General features: G+C 66.9%; 11 protein-coding genes across 11 annotated transcripts; 5 read left to right on the top strand and 6 right to left on the bottom strand.

Moving 5' to 3' along the window:
* Nucleotides 1-601: 601 nt before the first annotated feature.
* On the top strand, nucleotides 602-3,335 carry MICPUN_106453 (ankryin repeat domain-containing protein; the record flags this gene model as incomplete). Its single annotated transcript, XM_002505790.1, has 2 exons — nucleotides 602-917; nucleotides 1,467-3,335. 2 exons carry the CDS (start codon nucleotides 602-604, stop codon nucleotides 3,089-3,091), a joined length of 1,941 nt encoding a protein of 646 aa, XP_002505836.1. The 3' UTR covers nucleotides 3,092-3,335.
* Nucleotides 3,336-3,405: 70 nt separating this feature from the next.
* Nucleotides 3,406-5,247, bottom strand: MICPUN_63802 (DnaJ family-like protein; the record flags this gene model as incomplete). The annotated part of the gene is made up of 1 exon (XM_002505557.1): nucleotides 3,406-5,247. The coding sequence occupies one exon, from the start codon at nucleotides 5,245-5,247 to the stop codon at nucleotides 3,406-3,408; it is 1,842 nt and encodes a 613-aa protein (XP_002505603.1).
* Nucleotides 5,248-5,526: 279 nt separating this feature from the next.
* On the top strand, nucleotides 5,527-6,400 carry MICPUN_109412 (predicted protein). The gene has a single exon (XM_002505789.1). It carries the CDS (start codon nucleotides 5,699-5,701, stop codon nucleotides 6,248-6,250), a length of 552 nt encoding a protein of 183 aa, XP_002505835.1. The 5' UTR covers nucleotides 5,527-5,698; the 3' UTR covers nucleotides 6,251-6,400.
* A 114-nt stretch (nucleotides 6,401-6,514) lies between these two features.
* MICPUN_63800 (predicted protein) lies at nucleotides 6,515-7,654 on the bottom strand (the record flags this gene model as incomplete). Its single annotated transcript, XM_002505556.1, has 2 exons — nucleotides 6,515-7,222; nucleotides 7,385-7,654. 2 exons carry the CDS (start codon nucleotides 7,652-7,654, stop codon nucleotides 6,515-6,517), a joined length of 978 nt encoding a protein of 325 aa, XP_002505602.1.
* Nucleotides 7,655-8,867: 1,213 nt separating this feature from the next.
* Nucleotides 8,868-9,677, top strand: MICPUN_109411 (predicted protein). The gene has a single exon (XM_002505788.1). The coding sequence runs from the start codon at nucleotides 8,896-8,898 to the stop codon at nucleotides 9,625-9,627; it is 732 nt and encodes a 243-aa protein (XP_002505834.1). The 5' UTR covers nucleotides 8,868-8,895; the 3' UTR covers nucleotides 9,628-9,677.
* Nucleotides 9,668-10,446, bottom strand: MICPUN_92347 (predicted protein). The gene is made up of 2 exons (XM_002505555.1): nucleotides 10,326-10,446; nucleotides 9,668-10,190 (listed from the first exon to the last, which is right to left on the bottom strand). The coding sequence occupies exons 1-2, from the start codon at nucleotides 10,431-10,433 to the stop codon at nucleotides 9,714-9,716; spliced, it is 585 nt and encodes a 194-aa protein (XP_002505601.1). The 5' UTR covers nucleotides 10,434-10,446; the 3' UTR covers nucleotides 9,668-9,713.
* A 110-nt stretch (nucleotides 10,447-10,556) lies between these two features.
* MICPUN_63797 (predicted protein) lies at nucleotides 10,557-11,036 on the bottom strand (the record flags this gene model as incomplete). Its single annotated transcript, XM_002505554.1, has 1 exon — nucleotides 10,557-11,036. One exon carries the CDS (start codon nucleotides 11,034-11,036, stop codon nucleotides 10,557-10,559), a length of 480 nt encoding a protein of 159 aa, XP_002505600.1.
* Nucleotides 11,037-11,112: 76 nt separating this feature from the next.
* On the top strand, nucleotides 11,113-12,053 carry MICPUN_63796 (predicted protein; the record flags this gene model as incomplete). Its single annotated transcript, XM_002505787.1, has 2 exons — nucleotides 11,113-11,151; nucleotides 11,505-12,053. 2 exons carry the CDS (start codon nucleotides 11,113-11,115, stop codon nucleotides 12,051-12,053), a joined length of 588 nt encoding a protein of 195 aa, XP_002505833.1.
* Nucleotides 12,054-12,134: 81 nt separating this feature from the next.
* BBS3 (bardet-biedl syndrome 3) lies at nucleotides 12,135-12,874 on the bottom strand (the record flags this gene model as incomplete). The annotated part of the gene is made up of 2 exons (XM_002505553.1): nucleotides 12,135-12,650; nucleotides 12,824-12,874. The coding sequence occupies 2 exons, from the start codon at nucleotides 12,872-12,874 to the stop codon at nucleotides 12,138-12,140; spliced, it is 564 nt and encodes a 187-aa protein (XP_002505599.1). The 3' UTR covers nucleotides 12,135-12,137.
* A 345-nt stretch (nucleotides 12,875-13,219) lies between these two features.
* Nucleotides 13,220-15,676, top strand: MICPUN_63794 (predicted protein; the record flags this gene model as incomplete). Its single annotated transcript, XM_002505786.1, has 2 exons — nucleotides 13,220-13,305; nucleotides 13,411-15,676. The coding sequence occupies 2 exons, from the start codon at nucleotides 13,220-13,222 to the stop codon at nucleotides 15,674-15,676; spliced, it is 2,352 nt and encodes a 783-aa protein (XP_002505832.1).
* A 24-nt stretch (nucleotides 15,677-15,700) lies between these two features.
* Nucleotides 15,701-16,562, bottom strand: MICPUN_63793 (predicted protein). The gene is made up of 2 exons (XM_002505552.1): nucleotides 16,456-16,562; nucleotides 15,701-16,341 (listed from the first exon to the last, which is right to left on the bottom strand). Exons 1-2 carry the CDS (start codon nucleotides 16,546-16,548, stop codon nucleotides 15,787-15,789), a joined length of 648 nt encoding a protein of 215 aa, XP_002505598.1. The 5' UTR covers nucleotides 16,549-16,562; the 3' UTR covers nucleotides 15,701-15,786.
* Between the last annotated feature and the right edge of the window lie 125 nt (nucleotides 16,563-16,687).

Here is a 16,687-nt window from a genome sequence, read left to right as displayed (position 1 = left end):
TTTCAAGCCTGGTTCGGGTTCCATCTCGGTTCAAAAAGGATCTCCGTTCGGGTTTATCGGGAATGTCCGCGCGAGTCCAATAAAAACTCTTTCGGTGGCACCGGTGAGGAAAATCTGCCACCGCCTTTGGGATTTTTATATGGAGATACGGTCTTGCCGATATTTATGGATTCGATCTCACCTCCGCGTCATTGGAATCCTCACAAAGATATTTAGCACTATTCCGTGGGATTTTTTGTATGCGCGCCCAGTCTGCGAACCCACGGCGGGCTGAAAGAAAATCAGCAAATGCCAAGAATATCAGGCGAATTCCAATTTTCCATCATGAGCTGGCTTGTGCGTTTTCTCCGAAATATCAAGCTTTGAGTTTTCGCGGCTTTTTTCCTCGGCGGAACCGAGCCGCCTTCCGCACTTCACCCGCGCGCGCGACCCCACACGCGGTGCGGACGAGTGAAGAACAACCTCAAGAGGTCCCTGCGATCGATTCCGGGCGTGCACATCGCGCGTCTCACGCGTCCGTGAGCGAGGAAGGGCGTGTTCGCGGACTCCCTTCCTCACAAATCGCGTGCGCCAGGCGCCGGGGCAACGACCGCGGGCGAGCATGACCGCGACGATGACCGTACCGCCGCGGGCCTCCGGCGCCTCTGCCGTTCAAGCCGACGAGGCGGAACCCATGGACGTCGAGTGCAGTGTGCCCCCGAGGCTTTCCGAGGAGGACTACGCGCGCGAGATCATCCTGGCGGCGTATCACCGGGACGCCGCGCGAGTCGCGTCCGTTTTGCGCCTGTGCGGGCCCAAGGCGACCGCCGAGATGTCCTTGTCGCGCGCCGCGGCGGTGCAGCTGCTCGGGGAGGACGTCTACCTCGGCAGCCACAGTTGGAGCACCCAGGAGGGGTTCCCGGTGATGTACTTCGCAGGTGAGCGCACGCGCGCGTCCCGCTCGAGCGCCCCGTTTCCGGCCCGGATCTCGCCTCCGCGGAAAAAGAGTCGTAACCGCGGGAAAGCTGCAGTGGGCAATGACTCAGCCCGCGGGCGACGGTTTTTTTCCACCCCGCTTCCGTGCCGAAATCTGGGCTACGCGCCGCGTCCCGACCGAAGCCTCGCGCTCGAGCGACCGCGAACGCCTCCTCGGGAGCCCGTGCGTCGACCCCGAGGCGAACCGCGCGCGATATTTCCCGCCCGCCGCCCCGACACCCGCGTTTCCGAGCCCCCGCATGTTCACCTCGAAAAGCCCCGGAGATATTTCAGCTCGATTCCTCGAACCGTCGTTTGATCTTTTTGCCAGCTCACGCGAGATTCTTTTGGTGGCGGTGGCGAAAGAGTGGCGAATGATCGATCGACGGTTGACGCCGCGACTGGCGCCCGCCTCGCGCCAACCCCAAACCCTCACCGTCCCGTCCCATTCCGAATACCACGCACTGACCGCCACGCACTGACCATCCACGCACCCTTTTCGTAACCAACAGCCAAGTGGGGCGGCGCGGAGGTGACGAGGGTGCTGCTCGAATCCGGAGCTCGCGTCGCGCAGTCCACCACGCTCGGAGTGCAGCCGCTGCACATGGCGGCGCAGGAGGGCCAGGTTGGGGTTGCGCGGCTGCTCCTTCAGCACGGCGCACCCGCCGGGGCGACGGACCGCGCCGGATGGTCCGCGTTTCACTACGCCGCGAACCACCGCTGGGCCACGTGGGTCGGCGACGTGTCGGGGCAGCTGGAAGTTTTGGAGCTGCTCGCCGCCGCGGGCGCGGACGTCAACGCGGGTGACAGCGAGGGGTACACGTGCGCGCACAGCGCGGCGCAGTCGGGCAAGACGGAGATATTGCGTTTACTCAAACGGCTCGGCGCGTCGCCGGACGCCAAGACGGCTCGCGGGGTGATGCCGGTGCACGTCGCCGCGGAGGGGGGCCGAGCGGACGCGGTTGACGAACTCGTGCGATGGTCACCTGGCGCGCTGGACGCGGAGGACTTTCGCGGGCACCAGCCCATCCACCACGCCGCGTACCACGGCCACGTCGACGTGGTGGAGGTGCTCCTGCGACACGGCGCGGAGGTTCAGCCGGGGAGACGGAAGAAGCGCGCCAACCCCGAGGGTGGCGCCCCCGGCGACGTCGATCACGATGAAGGTTCGCCGTCGGGATCAAACCGCGACAAAGAGAGGCACGGCACCACGCCGCTGCACCTCGCCGTGCGCAGCGGGTCCGTCGGCGTCGTCGCGGCGTTGCTCGCCGGCGGCGCGGACCCGCGCAGGCGCGACTCGCACGGCTGGACCCCGCGAGGGTTGCTGCAGGAGTGCGCCGCTCGCAAGGCTCCGGGGTCCCCCGCCACGCCTGTGAACGCGATGCGCGACGACGACAGGGCTCGCGAGTACGCCGCCATGGACGCGGTGCTTCGACGCGCGGAGATGGGCGTGCCCCTCGTGTGGTCCAGGGCGGCGCACGGGTTCTACCCGCGCGAGTTCAAGCGCTTGACGCGCGAACTCGTCCTCGCCGCCGGGGTTCCCATGGGACGCGCCGACGTCCCCACGCTCGCGGCGGATACCGTAATCGACGCGTGCGTCAGGGACGCGGCGCGAGGGGTGTGGCCGGAGGTGACCGAGCGCAACCTCTGGGACGTCGTGGAGCGCGTGAGGTGCACCGCGGAGGCGCGGTGGGCGGAGTCGTGCCTCCGCGGCATCCGCGCTGGCGGCGGCGAACGTCGTGCACGCCGCCTTTCGGGCGACGTGGTTCGATACGACCCGAGGTGGGGCGTGACCCTCGGGTGGTTCGGCGTCGGCGGCGTGGTGTCGGGCGACGGTAATCCCAACCACATGGCCCACCACCACCACCACCACCACACCGGGGGCGCGTGCAGCCCCCCGGGGAGCAACGCGCTCGCCTCCGTCGGCGTCGGCGGCGTCGGCGGCTACAGCCTCGCCAAGGATGCGCTGAGGCTCTTTGGCGGCCACGCGACTCTGGACGAGGAGGGCGAGGAGGAGGTCGAGTCCGCGCCGCCCCCGCACCTCGTGCACCTTCAGCAGCAGTACCACCAGACGGCGTTCAGCATGGCCGTGTATCATCACCTTCAGCGAGCGTCCGCCGCGGCGTTGGCGGCGTGAGAGCGCGTCGCGTACCCGGCGACGACGAAACGTGTACCTTTACTTTTCGCAGCAAGACGGCAAGACGATAATACTAATACGCAACCGCAGCGGCTGGCCACGTGAGATGTCACATTGTTGTACCATCACGAATAGGGGCTATTATAGACGATATCCTAGCCCAGTAAGTGAGACGACCACGGTTGGGCCAGCCACAACTAGTTCTTTTTATATCCTTTGTAACAGCAAGACTGAGTTTAAGACGAAACGCGAAGAAAAAAATTGTGCCAGTTGACGTGACGTCGTCCGTGGAAACGGACGCGTCCCCAAAAAATTCAGTGACATCCGCCGGAGCCGCACCCGCCGCCGGAGCCGCACCCGTGCCCGTTTCCGTATCCTCCCCGGTGCGCCGCGCGCCTCGCCGCCTCCACGCGCTCCGCGATGGCTTCCTTATCGAAACCCTCGTCGTAGAGCTGCCGCTTCATCTGGTCCTCCATGATCTCGAGAGCCTCGCCGAGGAGCTTAAAGTTTCGCTCCGCGGTCGCCCTCTCCTCGTCGCTGGAGTTGGCGTGCCTGTCCGGGTGCCACTCCATGCAGCGCGCCTTGTACGCCTGCTTAACCTCGGGCACCGACGCGACGCGCGAGATGCCCAAGATGGCGTAGTAATCCGGTCGCTTGGATTTTCTAACCTCAAACGCCGCCTTCTCGTGGTGCCGTCGAACAGTCTCGTCCCCGGGGTCCATCTTCAGGAGCACCGCCAACGACTCCTCAGCCTCCTGGGGCTTACCCAGGTGCAGCAACGCGGTGGCCTGGGTGAAGTACGCGGGCTTGTGGTCCTCCTGCGACGCGATCGCCGCCGCGCAATCGGCCAAAGCGAAGTCGTACTCCCTCAGTCGAAGTCGGGCGTTGGCGCGCTGCGCGAGGACGCTCGCGGTGAACGGCGAGTGCGTCGGCGCTTTCGCAGCCTCCAGGGCGTCCGTGAACGCCTCGCACGCCGCCTGAAAGTCCCTCTTACCAGACGCGGTTCGACCCCGGTCCAACGCGGCGCCCGCTCGTTTCATCCTCCGGAACAAACCCGCGCACTCCGCGTGATCGGGGTCCAGACGCAAACCCTCGCGGATGTGCTTCATGCCCTGGTCAAAGTCCAGCTTGAGGCACAGCGCGTGCCCCCGCGCGGCGTACGCGCGGACGTTCCCGGGTTCAGCTCGGATCACCGCCCCCGTCGTTCGCATCGCCCCGTCGCATCGGCCGAGCGCAATCTCGGCTCGAGCGGCTCCCAGCGTCACCGCCGTACACTGCGTGACCCGCGCCGCCGCCGCGTACATCTCCAGCGCCCGCGCGGGTTCGTTCGCGTCCAACGCGCGTTCGCCCTCGGCGAGGTGCGCGCTGAGGAGCCTGACCCTCGCGAGTTCTTCTTCGATCTCTTTCTTCCCCGGGCATCGCGTGGACGCGTTACGAAGCGATTCCTCGGCTCCGTCGATGTCGGAGAGCTCGACGAGCGCCTTGGCGAGGCGGACGTACCCCTTGACGTATCCGCTGTCCAGCTGGATGGATCGCCTGCAGTCCTCTGCGCACTTCTCGGCGGCGCCCACCATGAGCCACGCGGCGGCTCTGTTACCGTAGTAAGACGCCACGCCGGGCGCGGCGGAGATTGCTTTGGAGTAGAGCTGGATGGCTTCCCTGTACGCGTGGGACTGGAACTTGGCGTTGCCCTGGTTCTTGAGCGCCTCCGCGTTCTGCGTGGCGTTGCTCGGGGCGTAGTCCTGGCCCTTGAGGTGCGACTCGGAGTTTGTGAGGTGCGCGGAAACCTCGGAGAGGTCGCCGCGCCACCCGCACGACGTGCTGTCGTGCAGCGGACACCGCACCTGGACGCGGCCGAGGAGCCTCCACGCGAGCGGCTGCGTCTGCAGCGGCGCCACCTTGCCCTCGCCCGCGAGCCCGGCGTTGCACGTCGGGCACCGCGGTCCGCGCGCGGGTTCGCCGTTCATCGCAGCCTCCGCCAGCACCTCGGGGTCGGAGCTCCGCGCGACCCAATCGGCGAGGCAGCTCTCGCAGAAGACGTGCGAGCAGTGCGTGTGCACTGCGTGGCCGTACTCCACGAGGTTGCAGCATATCTTGCACGTGAACTCGCACACGATGCTCTCGTCGGTGAGCACGTCAGAGATTGGGAAACCCATCGTCCCACTCCGCGGTCGTCCGCGCGGGAACGCGGCGCTCCGCGTGTGAACTCCTTCCATTGCCTTCGAAAAACGAGAAATAGCGTGATGGTCGCGACCGAGTCCGAGTCTCGTTTTGGTGCTGACACGTCGAAAAGGCGCCAACGGAGAAATTCATCGATCGTCGAACCCAGGAAAAAGAAGAAAAGCCGGCTCGTCGATGGGACTCGCCCTCACACTAGTTGAAGCACTATGCGTGCCAAGTGGAAGAAGAAGCGCACTCGCCGCCTGAAGCGCAAGCGCCGTAAGATGCGCCAGCGCTCCAAGTAAACGAGCAGTAAAACACGCGACGAATCTCCTCGTCTTTTAGCGACACGTAGGCGAGCCCGGACTCAACCACCGGCTCCGCGAACCCAAACCCTAGAACTTTTCCGAAGCGAGCGAACGCGCCGACGGCGACTCACGTTGCACGATGCGCCAGCTCAAGCACCACGAGAAGAAGCTCCTCAAGAAGGTCAACTTCCTGCAATGGAAGAACGAGCACAACCACCGCGAGGTCGAGGTGATGCGCAGGTACCACCTGCAAGATCGCGACGACTACAAGAAGTACAACAAGCTCTGCGGCATGGTCACCAAGCTCGTCAACATTCTGAAGCAGATGGATCCCCGCGACAAAGAGCGAATCGAGCTCACCGACGCGCTCCTCCAGAAGCTTTACGACATGGGCGCCATCCCTTCCAAGAAGTCACTGGCCCTGTGCGATAAGTTGTCCGTCTCGTCCTTCTGCCGCCGACGCCTGTCGGTGATCATGGTGCGGCTCAAGATGGCCGAGACCCTCCGAGAGGCGGTGACGTTCATCGAGCAAGGACACGTTCGGGTCGGGCCGGAGACGGTCGTCGATCCGGCTTTCCTCGTGACGCGGAACTTCGAGGACTTCGTCACCTGGGTGGACACTTCCCGGATCAAGCGCAAGGTTGCCGCGTACAACGACAAGTTGGACGACTACGACCTGCTCAACGCGTGACGATCCTCGCATCTCATCAAGTAGGGTTTGTCGTCCCCTCCCAGGGGTGTCGGCGGGATACTTAGCTCGCGCCGGGCGTGTAATTCACGGCTCCGGCGCACACTTCGCGTATTTCTTCGCAGTTGTAACAATAGTGAAGACGTGCGCGTTCCCATCGTTCCTCGTACCTAAAAGCGTCCGCCGCCCGCCCTCGCGTCGACCCTAAACCCCGTAACAAGTAAAACTCACGAGTTGTTTAGATTAAATTAAACGCCACCACCGACGTCATCTGTGTTTCGCGTAGATGTCCGCGATCGCCCCGGGGATCTCACCCACCGACGTCACCCTCGCGTCCACCAACCCCGCCCGATCCATCGTCTCCTCCTCACGCGCCGGATCCCCCGGGTACGTTCCCCCGCCCCCGGGTTGATACGGGACGACCCCCGGGTGTTCCACGAGCACCGTCTTAAACGGCCCGTGCGTCTTCGCCGCCTCGCAGTCGTTGATCAGATCGTCACCCACGTGCACCCACGCGTTTGGGTTCCCGCTGAAATCCCGCATCTCCCGCGCCATCTTGCCCGCGAGCTCGAACGGGAACGCCGCGGGTTTCCGAGCGTCGTCGCCGTGCACCATCATCTCGTCCATCATGGCGTCGGCGGATATCTCAAAGTCGAAAAAGTCCCCGAGACCCGCGCCCGCAGCGCTGCCCAAGCCGTTGGTGATGGTACCCACGCACGCGTTCGGGTACGTCGAGCGCAACTGTTCGAGCATGGCGACGACGCCGTCGAAGAGGTGCTCGCGAGCGGCGACGCCGCGGGTCGGGATCCAAGCGATGTGGTACCCTCGGGAGACGACGCCGATTGCGTCGGGCTCCGGGACGCCCAGCTCGATCGCCGCGCGGAACCCCCCGGCGATTCGCAGCGCCGCGAAGGAGAGCGGGACGTGACGCTCGCCGAGCTTCACCGAGCGCTCCTCGCGTTCTTTCCGTATCGCCTGCGAGGTGGAGCGAGATTGATGACGTGCGCGGTTCAGCGAACGGGCGGGCGAGGCGGAGGAGGGGATGAGGATGAGTTTGTCACCGCGGGAGGCGCGGAGAAGGGCGGGGCGGGACGACGCGCTCGGAAGGTTCGGGGCAGGCGCGGCGCGCGCGCTCACCTTCATGTACTCGTTGACCCCCGCGCAGTCCGGAAACCCCGGTATCCGCTCCTGGCAAAAGTCCACGAACGCCTGGTTCGCAGCCATGACGACCGGGGTGGTGGGCCACAGCGTGTCGTCGAGGTCGAACGTGATGACCTCCACCTCGGATCCCCGGGGCGACGCCGACGCGGAGGCGGCGAGGGTGCGGCGGGAGGAGCGACACCGCGCGCGACGCGACGATGACGACGCGAGGGCGGCCCTCGCGGGCGCTCTCAGCGTCGCAGCCATGGCGCGAGGAGAGGTGTGTCGTGGAGTCCCTCCGCCTCTCGAGCCAGGTGCCCATCCCGAGCGAGTCCGAGAGGTGCGCCGGTCGGACACCTCACGGGAACGATGGGCTTTTGAACGGTGATTTTTTTGACATGATTTTCAACCGACCGATTTGGCGCCAAACCGCGCCCCAACTGTCCGCCCCCATCGCACAGCGCGCCGCTCCTCGGCGAACGATGCCGCTCGGCGCCGCGCCGGGCGCCGCGGCGTGGACCTCCCTCGTGCGTGGATCCGCGCGACGCCACGATCGTGCCCCCTTCGCGCGGACCGGGTCCCCGCGCGTGACGACGCCGACGGCGCCGAAAGGGCGCATCATCGGCGCGTCGGGCGCGACGATGACGACCGTCTCGCGCGGGCGATCCCACGCGCGGTCCTTCGTCGGCCTCCGCGCGCGCGGGCCCCTCGCGCCCCTTCCCGCCGCCGCGGACGCCCTGAACGGCGCCTCCCCGTCCCAGCCCCCGGCCGACGCCCCAAAGCTCTACCCGAACCTCGACCTCGACTTCGTCCCGGCCATGACCCCAGCGGAGTGGGCGCGGGGTGCCGCGGTCGCCGCGCTCGCCGCCCTCCTCCACGCCGCGCTCGTCGCCAAACTCCTCTCGCGAAAACTCGCGGACGCCGGCGCGCCGTGGCACGTCGCCGCCGCGCCCACCGTCGCGATCGCCGCGCTCGTGTTTCTCCTCCACCGGTACGTCACGCTCGAGGCGAAGGAGCAGGCGAGGCTCATCTCGGAGCGCGACGCGTCGGATGCCGACTCGCTCTTCGAGCCGATGGACGCGGCCGGGGACGTGCGCGTGCACTACAAGCTCCGTCGCCCGCCATCTCGGATGGGTCCCCCGCGCGCCGTCGTCGCGTGCTGCCACGGGTTCGGGGCGAACGCGTGGTCGTGGGAGCGAGGCGCGTTGGCGCCCCTCGCGAAGGCTCTCGACGCCGCGGTGAGTTTATCTTAATCTTTGTATGGGGACGTATGGGCAATTAGAATGACGTGGTTTTTTTTTTAACAGGTTGTCGCGCACGACTCGCCCGGGTTTGGGCTCACGTCGCGGCCGCGCGACTTGAGGTGGTACGTCCCAAACGCAAACGCGGAGATCGCGCGGCGCATGCTGGACGTCGCGGGCATGGCGCACCAGTCGCTGGACGAGCGCGCCGGACGCACAGCTGTGCACAAAGCGGGCGAGGTTCGGAGAGTCGTCGTCGGGCACTCGATGGGCGGGATCGCGGCGGCGATTGCGGCGGGCGCTGGGGACGTCGACGACGTCGTCCTCGTCGCCCCCGCGCTGGTACCGCCCCGCGCACGAACGACGACGACGACGACGGACCGAACGACGACGGGAGAGTCGAACACCGCGGCCGGGGCGTTGATCGGCGCTTTACGTCGGTTTCTGACGGCGGCGTTCGCGTACGCATTCGCGCCGTTTTTAAAAGTAATCCTCCGCGTCTTCGTGCGAAGTGCGAGGTTCTGGCGAAACGGTCTGGCCAAAGCGGTCGGTCGCGGCGCCGCCCCCGCGCTGCACACGGACCTCGCGTGGGCGGACGGCTACCGCAGGCCGTCGTGCGTCCGGGGTTGGGACGACGGCATGGCCAGGGTGGTCATCGCCGCGTGCACCGGGGGCGTGAACGACGTCTGGGCGAACGAATCCAAACGGGTGGCTCGCGCCTTCAAGGGTGCCGAGGATGCCGAGGGTGCCGACGATCGCGGGGCGACGGACGCCGGCGCGACGCTGGACGCGTTGCGCGCGAGCGGCGCGAGGGTCCTCATCGTCCACGGCGACGAGGACTCGATCGTGCCGCTCGCGAACAGCCGGCGACTGGCCGAAGCGCTGCCCGGCGCCGAGCTGGCGGTGATGGGTGGGTGCGGGCACATGCCGCACGAGGAGGACCCGGACGCGTTCGTCGACCTGGTCAAGTCGTTCGTGGAAGGGAAGCCCGTTTCGTGAGACGCCGCGAGTCGAACGAAGAGCGCGAACTCGTCGCCCAAAGGCGACTCTAAAATTATGAAATCAAACTCTCGATCGTCGCGTCGTCAGTCCAGTCCGAGCGAGTCGACCTTCGCGGCCAGCCCCCCCGCGTCGCTCCCTTCCTCGCCCTCGCGTCCCCCCTTCTTCCCCACCTCCGCGATCGCGTCCAACCCCCCGTCCAGCTCCGGGAACATCTTCAAGAACCCCCCGTGTTTCATGTTCCACGCCACCGAATCCTTGGCCAACTTTTCCTTCTCCGCCCGCGTCGTCACCACCGCCCCGGTCGTCACCGCCTCCTCGCACATGAAGCTCAGCAGCCCTTTCGCCACCGTCGCGACGCTCCACCCGGGGTTCCAGCTCTCCGGGTGGAAGTCCGACATGGACAGGCACAGCCGCGTGCCCGTAGCGAACCGGCCGGAAGGGGTGCACATGAAGATGGATGGGGGCTTGAACGGGTACTCGGCGGGGAACTTGAGCTTGGCGACGTACCATCCGCCCTCGTACGGGGTGTCGGGGCATCCCTCCATGAGCAGGTGCCACTCCTGCGTCGGGAATTTGGGCGTTCGGGACGTGCGCGTGTGGGTGAGTTTGGGGCGACGGTGGGGGCGCGGTGGGCGCGGTGGGGGCGGTTGGGGCGGCGCGGCGGTGGGCTGGCTGGTGGGATACACGGCTCGCACCAGTATGTTCCTCTCGTTCACGTGCACGCGCGGGATGTAGGGCGGCGGGTCGGCGACGAACGCCTTGAGCTCCTTTTGGAGCCGAACCTTCGATGTCTTCTTCGCCATCCCGGCGGAGGTGCGGGAGAAGTGGCGTCGCGAAGTTCTCGTTCTCATCAGATCTACTATTCCTAAACACTACGTGGGCTAAGTCGCCGCCTGGCTCTGCGCGGGTCGCCCCGCGTCACGCGGCTAGTACGCGCTCCCCTGCCGCTTCTCCAGCAGCTCATGGTACTTCGCCATCGCCGCGTCGTGCAGCGCCACGTGCGGCGCGCGCTCTTCCGGATCGTCCCACTCGCTCGGGGGCGACCACAGCGCGCGCCCCCTCCACCAAGGCCCGTTCCAGTCGATCCCTTCCCCGCAGTCCAACGCCTCGCACGTCAAGAGATCGTTCGGCAGGCACCTCGCCTCGTGAAGCGTCCCGTCGCGGCACTCGTGCGCGCCCTGGAGAAAGTACCCCTCGTCGCAGCTCGGCGCGCACGACTCGCCGTGCGCCAGATTGCCGACGCAGCTCCCGATGGCGCCATTGACGGGCGCCACGCGCGCGTCGCACGAACCCCCGGGAACGCCGACGCCGACGCCCGGGCCCACAACCACGCCGGGGACGACGCCCGCGGCGGGGGGCACGTACCGCGCGAGCGCGATGAGGGCGCAGAGGGTCGCGGCCCGCATCGTCGCGCGCGTCGTTGTGCACGGGAAACTCGGCTTTCGCCCGAGTGCATTTCGCCAAACTTTTCGACTATACCAAATGCGCGACAACGTGACAAGAAAAGCAGAGCGAATCGAGGTACGAACCGTAATAATTGGCTAATTCAATTCAATTCACGTCACCGCGTCGCTGGGAGACACCGCGTTCGGACCTCCCGAGAAATACGTCGGGGCGTTATCGAGGCTCGCGCGACGCTCGAACCACTTCCCCGAACGCGCGAGACGCCTCCGACGGGTGCGTCGCGATGCGCCCCCGACCCCTTCGAGCGTTTCCATCGACTCCTCCTCCCCGCCGCTCCCTCCCCGCGCGGCGTCCATCGCGCCGCGCCGCGCCGCGCGCGCGCGCGCTTCACCCGCGACCGTTTCGCCTCCCATGTCCAAAATCTCCCCCTGATGACGCGCCCCCGTCGCTGACGCCTCGCGTCCCCGCAGACCGCACCGCGCGACATGTCCGCGGCAACGACAGCATCGGGTACCGAACCGCTCACCGCCACGCCCATCGAGGTCGAGGACGACGACGACGACGACGTCGGGCCCATGTTCAACGACGACGGCAGCGCGGTGGACCCCGACGAGTTCAGGCGGTGGCTCATGAGCAACCCCGAGAAGATGAAGGAGCTCGAGAAGGAGGAACACAAAGACGTCGCGCAACTGCTGCTCGGCGGGGACAACGCGAAGACCCAGGACTGCCTCTGCAAGATGTTCGCGCTGCAGATGAAGCACGCGGAGGAGGACGAGCAGAGCAAGATGAGCTCCCCGGACTTGCTCCGAACCGAGTGCACCGTCCCCCGGGACCCCGTGGTGCTCTACCAGCAGATGCTCAAAGTCGGGCTGCAGTACGGACCCGCGTTCAGGCTCCTGTCGCAGGTGTGGATCCCCCAGGCCACCGCGGACGAGCAGCGCAAGGCCGCACTCGGCAACGTCAGCGACGACGACGACGACAGCGACAGCGACGAGAGCGAGGACGAGACCGTCGCGTGAGACGAGACCGAGCGAGAAGACGCCCCTACACACGTTGTTTTGTTTACACGCGACCCAACCCCGTTTTGATTCCAAAAATCATCATCACTTGTTGAGAAAGTTCGCGAGCCAGTCCAGGCCCTCCTGCAGCCCCGACCCGTCGAGCGCGTTCGACGGCACGATCTGCCACGGGTGCGCCTCGATCTCGTCCAGCGACAGGCCCTGCGCCACGTCCACCGGCGACAGCGCCGTCGGCAGATCCATCTTGTTCGCAAACACCAGAAACGGCTTTCCCAAGAGCTCGGAGGATTCGAGCATGGCGTCGAGCTCATCCTTCGCGACGCACAAACGGAGCTTGTCCGCGCTGTCCACCACGAACACCACCGCGGCCGCCTCCCTGAAGTGGCGCTCCCAGAGGTTCCTGTACCGGCCCGCGCCGGACATGTCAAAGACGGTGAACGACAGCGAACCTTTGCTGAATTCGTCGACGGAGAAGCCCACGGTTGGGGTCACCTCCTGGGGCATGCCCCCCTTGGGCACCTTCCCGCTCTGCAGCTTCATGCGCTCGATGATGCTAGTCTTACCGCTGTTGTCCAGGCCGACGATGAGGATGTTCACCTGGTGACGCGGAGGGACGGGGGAGGCGGGAGTGGTTGGCGGTGAGCGGACGATGAATGTGTTGGACTCGGCGTTCGTGCCGCGGGGCTGGCGGGGTCGTCGGTTCGAGTTCGCGACGGGACGTTCGTCTCCGCGCGCGGTGCACAGCTGGACACGGTCGTGCGGGTTCGTACCTTCGTCTTCCTCTTGCCCATGAGGCCGAAGAACCACGAGAAATAGCCCATGGCGCGCCACCTCCGATGCGAAGCCTCCCTCGGCGCTTGATACCCCTCTGCGAGTTTGCGCGTTTGCGTTGGCCGGATCCGCGACTCGCGCGTCGGTCGATGCGTTCGTCGAGCGCTCGAGGTCGCCGACGTCGATGCGACGGTGGGGGCGCGTGCGCAGCTGCGGCGCGCGGCGCGTCGTGTGGCCGTCGACGGCGAGCCCGCGCCTCACGCCCCCGCACCCGGTCAACAAATAAGAGGTCAGTCTCGGCTGTACCAACGGCACCCTGCCCCGCTGACGTCTCGTCTCTCGCAGTTTGGAGGGCGCCCCTCCGGCGGGGAGAGCGCGGAGAAGAGGCCGGACCGATGAGGCGGCGATTCACGCTCCTCGCGCTCCTCCTCGCGATCCTCGTCATCGTCTCATCGCGCGCGTCCGCGGACGAGACCCACGCGTCCGGTGCGTCCCCCGCCCCCTCGCCTCCACCCCCGGTCTCCCACAATTTCACAATTCTGAAAAATCTCTCGATCGCTCACCGCGCGCCTCCCCCGTCCCTCGCGCCAGGATTGGACGACGCGGACGATGCGTCGAGCTCACGGGGTGAAATGGGCGACGGCGCCGTGGCCATGCAGGCGGAGCTCGACGCCATGGAGCGCGTCCTCGTCGCCACGCGCGAGAAGCTCCGCGCGCTCGAGGAATCGATCGACGCGCAGACCGTGCGACTCCAGGCCATGCGCGCGCTCTCCGCCAGACCGGGAGTCTCTTGCGACGAGTCCACCGACGCCGCGGAGAGGCTCGCGAGCGCGCTCACGCTGAGCGCGCGGGCGGCGAGGGCCGGCGCACGCGCGGGGGATTCGCATCACCGATCGTCGGACCCGATGGACGACCTCACGGATCCCGACGATTCAACGTCAGCCGGCGCCGACGACTTCGGCGGCCTCGTCATGTCATCCGCGGCGCACCTGTACGCCAACGGCGGCCGAGCCGTGGCCAAACGACGCGACCGATGGCACGATCACCTCCGCCTCATCGCCGCGGTCAAGATCGACGCACCAATCACCGCGCTCGCCGTCATGCCGCAGCGGGGCGAGCACGAGTTGTCTCGGTACTTTGCCGTCGGCGACGACGCCGGTTCGGTGCACGTGTTCCGCCCCGACGGGGACCTCGCGTTGGTGCTGACGCCTCCCGCCGCGGTCGTCGGCGTGCCAGTCACGTACATACACTGCGCGCTGGTGCGTCGCAACGAGACGCTGATCGTCGCCGGCCACGCGGATGGCGCAATCGCGGCGCGCATCGTCGCCGAGAGCGGTTTCGACCAGAGCGGGCGCTTGGGCGATGACGCGTCGAACGTCGTGGGCGATCACCCGCAGACGCTCTCCCTGGCGGGTGACGGGTTCAGCTTCGCGATGCGGGACGCGACGCCGGCGGCGGCGAGCGCCAGGCCCGCCCGCGCGCGGTCTGCGCGCGGCGGGCCGAACGGGAGAGGAGGCGGGAACGCGGCGGAGCGAGAGCGAATGGGGTGGCGAGCGCAAGACGCCGACGAGGTGGAGGGTGCCGACGGGGGTGCCGACGGGGGTGCCGACGGGGGTGCCGGCGACGGGGATGTCGCGCGGTGCGACGGCGACGGGGATGGCGCGCGGTGCTCGGTCCACGCGTCCTCCGGGGGCGGCGACGAGTCGACCGGGTGGCGCCGAATCCAAAACCCGAGACGCGTCGTCGCGGCGGAGATGTTCCGGATCCGCGACGTCCGGTACGTCGCCGTCGCTGACGCGTCGGGCAAGGTGGCGGTGTTTCGCGTTCCCACCGGCGGTTATAACGGTTCCGGGGCCCGGGGCACGCACCCTAACCAGTGGAGGCTCCACCTCCACTCCGTGCACCGCTCCGTCGACGGCGTCGTTTCGTTTCGTCAATCCCCGCACTACGTGGCGTGGGTGGGTTCGAGGGGCGCTGGAGCCGCCGACGTCGCCGCCACCCTCGAGGTGCTCCACAAGCCGTGTCACAACCTCAACGGCACGCACGTTCAGCGCCTGAAGTTCGACGTCGCCGCGAGCGGGCGGTTCGTCGGCGTCGGCGTCGGCGGCGAGCTCCTCACCGGCTTTGTCAACGTCGACGCTAACCGAGCGATGTGCGTCGTTCGAAGCGTCACCCGTCCTCGCGGGCTCTCGTCGCTGACGCCGGATGTTTCGTTGGCCGCCATCAAGGGGTACGCGTTCGCCGCGAACCCCTACGAAGTTTCCGTGCTCAACACCACGGTCGTGGGCAAGAAGCCGCCGAGGGAGGTGACGACGGCGCCGCTGCCGCACCTTGCGGCGGCGTTCGGGCGGCAATTGGCGACGAACGAGTTGTCGAACGGGCCGGGTTTGGTGGCGAGCAACCGCGGGCGGCTCGTGGTGGTGGCGTTCCCGGACGGGCTGCTGGCGAGTTACGAGAGCGACCTGCCGACGTGGAGACCACCGCCCATGAACACCAAGCTGTGGTCGCAGCCCGCGTTTGTTGCGGCGATGGGGCTCATCGGGCTGTGGCAGTTTTACCGGTCGCGGGGGCACGCCGCGATGGGATCGTCGTGGGGCGGGCCGTCGGTGGGCAAGGGCGGCGACGGCGGCGGCTTGGATCCCAAGCTGCTCGAGCAGCTCATGGGTGGTAAGGACGGCGTCGGGGGCGTGAGTAAGGGCATCGGCGTCGGGGGCGGCGGCGGAGGAGGAGGCGGGGGAAGAAAGGTCGCGTCGGGCGACTTTGGCGAGGGCGCCATGCGACGGCCGGGGTACGCGAACTTCGACCCGGCGGCGTTTCGAGCGGAGATGAAAAAGTCCGGCAAGTGGTCCTGACGCCGCGGCGGGTTCGGTTCATCGTGATATTATATGATGATACGTGTTAAACAAGCTTGTCGTTGTTGGCTGCTACTCTTAAGATGTCTCACCCGTCCTCCGTCGCTCCCTCAGTTGTTTGCGGACGCCTCCTGCTTGGCTCGCTCCTCTTTCAGGGCGAGGATCTTCTCCGCCCTGGCGCGGCGCTTGGCGCTCTCCAGCCGAGGGTCCGCGACGTCGATGGTGGACTTCTTCCACTTCTCCGAGAGCTCCACCTGCCTGACGAACTCCCGCACCATCTCGTCGTCGAGGAGGTCCTTCTCGGCGGCGATTGCAAACGCGTTGAGCTGGGGCAGCTTGAGGGTGTCGATGTCCAGGCCGCGCTCCGCCATGAACTTGTCCCAGCCGCCGGCCGCGAGCTCCTCCTTCCTCCGAACCTCCTTCTTTCCCACGAGAACGGAGAAGATGGCGTACGGGACCAGGATGGGCGCCACGGTGAGGAGGAGGAACGAGGTGGGATCCTTGGTGCGAAACTCGAGGAAAGCCTTGAGGAATCCGACAACCTCGTCCGTCTGCGACGCGTGCGCGGGGGCGGCGGCGAGGAGGGTGAGGGATCCCGCGACGGCGGCCTTCTCCACGGCGGCCTTGACCTTCGCGGGAACGGACGCGGACGCGCAGACGCGAACCTGAGGGGCGGAGGGGCGGGGGAAAGGTCAGACGGCGCTCCCAGCACGCGAACTCGTCTCATCATTAACCAACAAGGGAAATCCTCATCGGGTCGGGTGGGGGCGCGCGCTCACCTGCGCGCGGGAGGCGGCGGCCTTGCGAACGGCGACGCGCTTGGGCGCGGCGATGGTGCGCACAGAGACGGCAGAGACGGTCATGGCGGCCATGGCTTCTTGTTTCTCGCTGCGTGAAGTGGCGAGAGCAATCGGGCCAGCAGAGCCGAGAGGAGGATATCATCTCGAGATCTTCACTGGGTCGATCTGAATCAGTGGAATGCCGCGTTCTGATTGGCTGATTTTCCACGAT

This window comes from Micromonas commoda, chromosome 13, assembly GCF_000090985.2.
Source record: "Micromonas commoda chromosome 13, complete sequence".
NCBI classification, from domain to species: domain Eukaryota; kingdom Viridiplantae; phylum Chlorophyta; class Mamiellophyceae; order Mamiellales; family Mamiellaceae; genus Micromonas; species Micromonas commoda.
Note: the sequence above shows the minus strand (reverse complement) of the source record. Positions and strands in the feature narration are given on the sequence as shown.

What these genes read in the sequence shown, in the direction of transcription:
- MICPUN_109411 (XM_002505788.1), top strand. Translation starts at nt 8,896, where the DNA reads ATGGGCGGGATCGCGGCGGCGATTGCGGCGGGCGCTGGGGACGTCGAC.
- MICPUN_109412 (XM_002505789.1), top strand. Translation starts at nt 5,699, where the DNA reads ATGCGCCAGCTCAAGCACCACGAGAAGAAGCTCCTCAAGAAGGTCAAC.
- MICPUN_92347 (XM_002505555.1), bottom strand. Translation starts at nt 10,433, where the DNA reads ATGGCGAAGAAGACATCGAAGGTTCGGCTCCAAAAGGAGCTCAAGGCG. An exon ending in TGAACGAGAGGAACATACTG is followed by an intron (nt 10,191 to 10,325) that starts GTGCGAGCCGTG and finishes TTCCCGACGCAG; the next exon opens with GAGTGGCACCTGCTCATGGA.
- MICPUN_63793 (XM_002505552.1), bottom strand. Translation starts at nt 16,548, where the DNA reads ATGGCCGCCATGACCGTCTCTGCCGTCTCTGTGCGCACCATCGCCGCG. An exon ending in CCGCCGCCTCCCGCGCGCAG is followed by an intron (nt 16,342 to 16,455) that starts GTGAGCGCGCGC and finishes TCCGCCCCTCAG; the next exon opens with GTTCGCGTCTGCGCGTCCGC.